The following is a 5,871-nucleotide window of genomic DNA, read 5'->3' on the forward strand; positions in this document are numbered from 1 at the left end:
CCTTTTCATACAAGATGCAATGATGAGTAGAATAACCGTCACCGATAATGAATCTTAGGGTGCTGTGATAAACTGAATCTAACGGTTTCAGAGTGGAGGCAGAGACATTTCTATAGATAACGTCACCATAGACAGACAAGAACACAGCCTCAATTAATCACGTCCGACTGAAAATAGGAAAATTAGCTCTGTTTCTGTACAAATGTAAAAAATGTTGTCGTAGCTTGCTGACAAGTGTGTCAATGTGAAATTTAAACGAAACTTTTGGCTCCAGTCAGATGCCAAGATATCTATGCTGCGACACCCTGTCAATACTATGTCCATTCAAAGTAGTAACATACATATCTCTGGCTCTAGAGAAGAGCATATATTGTGTGCAGTATTAGCAAAGCAATCTGCATAAACCTGCCCACAACACTGATAATGTATGATAATAGATTCTTCTTAATCTCACCTCGTTTGCAGGTGCACACCGGGTACACCACATGCCTGCAGCCACTAAAATACCCAATGTGCTCCGCCACTCCTTCAGTGCACTGTACACTTGACTGCACTTTGAACCCTGCATCCTACAGTAATTCACAAAACACCACCTCCTGTTTTACATTTCTCTTTCTCAACTCCCTTTTCACCTCTGAAAAAAAGAGTCAGGAACAGGATACCAGCAGATAAAGAATAGTGGAAACAGCAGCTGGGGGTCAGATATCATGTCGTCTCTGAACGTGAGGACAGAAAGACGGGTGAGACAGGGAAAGACGAGGGACAGTGTACTGTAAAGTACAAACAGTGTGCTGTAAACAGGCATAATGGAGGAGCACTCAGGGGCCTGCTCTAAATCACCAGTAGCTGTGACAGCACGGGAGGAAAAGAAGGTTAAAGGAGAGCAAAAGCGCAAGAGAGAGAGAGGAAATGCACATGGAGATGTGTGATGAGAGTTACAAAGAGAGGGAGGCTGATAACTGGTGCCAGACAGCTGTGAGTGTGTTACTCTGATTGTGTTGTGTGTATCTGGACCTGTGTCTCTATCTGTGCTTCTGTCTTTGGCTCACATATTGTCACTGTTAAATTATGAAAAATACTTCCAGATATCCAGCATCAGGATCTTTAGTCATACACTTTAAAGCAGGGGTTTCCTCTGAGAGCTAATTTGACAAAATGATAGCTTGTTATAAGTTGTACATCGCCAATAGTAGTCATAATTTCTGTCTCACTTTTATGGTCCCTCAATAACGTTTCAGCCACTGCAGTCAAAGGGCTTTTTGTGTTTTGCTAGGATGTGCGCCACTAAATGAAGCCTCTGTTGCTGCGTTGGCCTTCTTCCATCAGTTTGGTAAACAGAGACTGTTGTCTCTTAAGCGTTGGTTTCAGCTCATCTACCTTCAGCCAGAAAATCCCATTAAAAGCTGTCACAGACTTTGGTGAAGTTACATCTTTCCGCAAATGAGACACACACATTTGTCATTCATATTACCCATTCCACATGAAAATAGTATATTTTTTGCCTTTTATTGGCCTGGCTATTTTCTGCGGTCATTGTCAAATCTGGCGTGCGCTTGCTAGTCTGCTAACATTGCCTAATGCTATGGCGTCGGTGCATTAGACGGTGGGATGTCTGTGAATTTGATTGGATATAAATTTAAACAGGTTTACAAAGTGACTTTGTGTTATCAAATTTATGTACATATTCTTTGAACCTTTAGCAGGCCACTCAGAAACGGGTAGCGAGCCACTGGTAGCTTGACCCCTGCTTTAAAGGAATAAGAGCCCACTAGCCTATCGGTATCTGGTACAACGCAGATGTAATACATTATTGATATGGTGATACTGGCTGTTTTACTGAATCCACTTTAGTACAATGTACAGATAATTCCACACAGTCGCCACAGTAGATTGGCAGTGAAAACAGGCTGTCTGCCTGTGAGCTCAGACGTGCGAGCCCTCTCACTCTGTATCCTCATTGCGTGTGGCTGCAAGGTCACAGGGCTAGACAGACAGCTACACACACACACACACACACACACACACACAAACACATTAACTGATCATGCCGCCAGAGAGGGGATTAGGCTGGGAAGCCGACAGGGTTGGGAGGGTTAGGGTAAAGTCTGTTTATGTGTGTGTGTGTGTGTGTGTGTGTGTGTGTGTGTGTGCATAGGAGGCGGGAGTACCACATACTGTCATGGCACGCAGAATTAGAATTAAAACTGATTTCCAGTTTACTTTCTCAAGAGCGAGGCAGCAGCTGTACACGGAGGAAGAAGTGATCTCAAAAACATACGTAACAGCACACAGAGCTTATTTACTTTTGAATTTAGCAATGACAGCAAAAGTCGAAATGACGTATGGAAAGCTGCTGTTGAAAAATGACAACCAATAGCCAAAAGAGTCATGATATACAGGAGGCTTTCTTGAACTTTTTCTGATCCCAGACGGAGAATTCATTGTTAAGCTTCTTCCACATGGAGATTCAGGCGTAGGAGTACACAGAATAGCAGCTGTATGGAGTTGGTATCCAGCTCAAGCACTTTTCAATGACACTTGAAATTGTAAAATCATACTCTGGGAGTACATATTATATTTCCACCTGCCTGAATGTAAAATATGGGTACAATTAATGTCAATCAATTAAAATATTTAATCAAATAATGAATACAAAATTTGTGATTAATCATTGACAATCATGCGATTAATTGCAAATTAATCAGACATTTTTTATCTGTTCAAAATGTACCTTAAAGAGAGAATTGTCAAGTATTTAATACTCTTATCAATATGGGAGTGGGCAAATACGCTTGCTTTATACAAATATGTGTATATATTATTATAGGAAATCAATTAACAACACAAAACAATGACAAATATTGTCCAGAAGCCCTCACAGGTACTGCATTTAGCATAAAACATATGCTCAAGTCATGACATATGATCATCATAAAGCTGGCATATCTGTAAAGGGGAGACTCGTGGGTACCCATAAAACCCATTTTTATTCACATATCTTGAGGTCAGAGGTCAAAAGACCCCTTTGAAAATGGCTATGCCAGTTTTTATTTAGCCTCCTTCCCGACAAGCTAGTAGTTTTCTAGTTTCATATGATACCAGTATCTTCACTCTAGCTTTAAAATGAACCAGCTACAGCCTAAAAAGACGGAAGTTGTGTTAATGCGTTAAAGAAATTAGTTGCGTTAAAACAAATTTGCGTGAACGCGTTATTATCGTGTTAACTTTGACAGCCCTATAAATTACATTACAAGAGGAAAGGAGTGTGGTATTTCCAGCTATGTCAGTCTACTTTGGTCATAAATGTACTGTCTCAACAAATGGAGAAAATTGAGTGACCATGCCATGCACTTTGTGTCTCCAGGGAGCAGAGGAATCAGAGTGAGGAGCAGCTGTCCCAACAGAAACACTCTGAGAATGAGCAACTACTCAGGTAAACTGAGCTATCCTCTTTCTTGTTCCTCTGCACTTCTACTTAATCGCGTGATAAATCCCCATCCCTTCCCTTCTCCAACTTTCCCACAATCCCTGTACTCATCCCACTCATTGTCCTCCAAATCAATCCTCTTCCTCTGCTTCATTTCTCTCCTCCATCTCCTTCCTCCCAGAGAGAGCGAGGTGGGGATATTAGTGTCAGCTGAGATCTGCTCTTGGGTCAGTTGAGGAGATCTTAGGCTCCATAAAGTGCCAGTGACACAGCGGAGAGTCTCGTGTGAGGATGGCGCAACAGATGGAAGCACTCCTTAGTTGGCGTGGAGTCATGTTTCTCACACACTCATCTGCGCACAGAGGCACGCACATATTGTAGATATGCAGAGGCACTTCTATTGGGAGTGCATCACACTAATACGCAGGCAGACACATGTGTGTGCACACACCCAACCCACATGTGTACACCCGCGGACAGACATGTACACACAGAGCCTCTCATCTTCCCGTGCAGGCGTTAGATGTATGCAGGGTGTGTGTTTTTTCACATGGTATCTGCTGGTATTCTTTTTCTAAGCCATCGGCAGCCTGGTGTGTTCAATTACACCGTCGATTTATTTCCCTTCCCACACAGCAGTCTCTGATCTCACCCTCTGGCTCCTATACAGCTCAACATATGATAGCACTCCACTGGGGGGGTGGAGGCTATTTCAGAAGGGATGGGAGGCTGGGGGGAGGATGCACGCCCCCCCATTGCTGAGAGAAAATGTAATGGGAGACAACAATTCGCCGAATTGTCCAAAATTAGACACCCCGGGTGCCTAAAGATAATGTGTATCTGGTCAAAAAGCTTTGGTTTCTGCAGAGAAATCAATAAGTAGATGCTATCTAGTTGTTGCTGCTTTTATGTTTAATGGGATGTGTGAATCTGTCCAGTTTCACTTTATTCAAAAGGTTTGAAATGGCTTTTTGTGAATGTTTTAGTTTCTCTTCATACAGATACAACCAGAACACTGACTACATTCTGGCATGTTACTGTATTTGTTAAAATTGATTGTCATTTCTATTGCCAACCTTTCCTCAGAGTAAAGCTGCCTTCACATGATAAGAAATGTGCTCTTCGTTCACCGCAAGATAGGGCGCAGAGCCTTGCAGAGGCAATGCGCAGTGCAGGTATAATATGTCATCAAAAAGTGTGCAAGGAATGCCATTCACTGTTTCTAGGCAACAACAACAGTTGCAGCTGTTATCTCATTGGTTACGCTTTGGAAGGTCAGCAGCAACTGAGGTCAAAGTTGAAATAATGGCAGTTTGGAGCAGTGCGCCACGCCAGGGGTAGCTCTTCTGCCAAGTCGGGCGGCACCGCTCTCCCCATAGGAAAACAATGGCATAGCCAGCGCAGAGCGATTGTACAGTTGATCATGTGCGGGTGGCTTAAGGGGGAGAGATGAGATGAGAAAACACCTCTTCCTGTGTTTGATAGCACTTACTGTGACTGCTCTTTCTCTCTTTTGTCAGTCCATCTCTTTCTTAACTTGAACTCCCTTTCTAAAACATTTCATCCCACTCGTCTGTCTCCTGATGAAGGCGGAAATCTACGAAAAGAAGCACTAATATCGCACAGATACTGATATATATGTACAAACGTGTGCATAAGAGCATATTCTCAGTAGGCCCTGCTACTTGACGTACCAAAGTTCACTGTCAGAAAAATACTACAATGATTTGGCACTGTGTGGAAAACCTTGCCTGTGTGTCTTAGTAGAGTAAAAAGAAAAACATCAAAAGTGTTTAATTCAGGTTTTGACCCAGTTTTGATGTGTTTGTGTTTGTCAATCAGCACACTATAAGGAGCCTGAAAAGGTTGGAGAATAAACGGCTTCTCTCTTATGTAACAGAATTGCTCTGACGCTTACACTCACCTGTTGACCTGTCAGTATAGAGTTACTGTGTGCCTACAGGTGTGTGTGTGTTTGCGTGGTTGTTCAAAACACGCACACACACGCCCTACTGGTTCTCAACCAGGGTCATTGAGGGAGTTCCAGGGGTCCCCAGAAAAATGGTGAATTGTTTATTTTCACTGTTCAATTCACTATGGAATTGAGCCCAATGTGAGTAATATGTCATAATAAGTGTCATAAGAGTGACTATAGGCCCTTTTACAGCCAACATCATGATTACGTCACGGTGCTAGCTGGAGATAAAACAAAGGAAAGACTGGAGGCAAACACGAATCCCCTCAGAATAGTGGGCTAAAGTTGCACATCAAAAATGTCATCTTGCTTTGTTGTTGGGTGCCAGAATTGATATTGCACACAATTGTTAAATAAACAAGCCAACGACAATTGCTGGCCAGATGAAAAATGTTTCCTCCTAGAATATGACAGCATGGACGGTAGCTGTGTGTGTTTGTGCTCATCTCCTGCTTCTTTTGAACAAGTT

General features: G+C 42.6%; 1 protein-coding gene across 3 annotated transcripts in view; it reads left to right on the forward strand.

Annotated features, from left to right (window-relative positions):
* Positions 1 to 3,916, forward strand: part of LOC141771411 (uncharacterized) — a 64,901-nt gene extending 60,985 nt beyond the window's left edge. Inside the window, exon 6 of one of the 3 annotated variants that reach the window (XM_074641672.1) lies at positions 3,365 to 3,915. In XM_074641672.1, coding sequence (XP_074497773.1) covers positions 3,365 to 3,663 — 299 coding nt within the window. In that variant the 3' untranslated portion in view covers positions 3,664 to 3,915. Of the gene's footprint in view, positions 1 to 3,364 lie in introns of all 3 variants that reach the window. The other 2 variants (XM_074641674.1, XM_074641673.1) reach the window with 2 other exon arrangements.
* The last annotated feature ends 1,955 nt before the right edge of the window (positions 3,917 to 5,871 follow it).

The sequence above is a fragment of the Sebastes fasciatus genome, chromosome 7, assembly GCF_043250625.1.
Source record: "Sebastes fasciatus isolate fSebFas1 chromosome 7, fSebFas1.pri, whole genome shotgun sequence".
Taxonomy (NCBI): Eukaryota; Metazoa; Chordata; class Actinopteri; order Perciformes; family Sebastidae; genus Sebastes; species Sebastes fasciatus.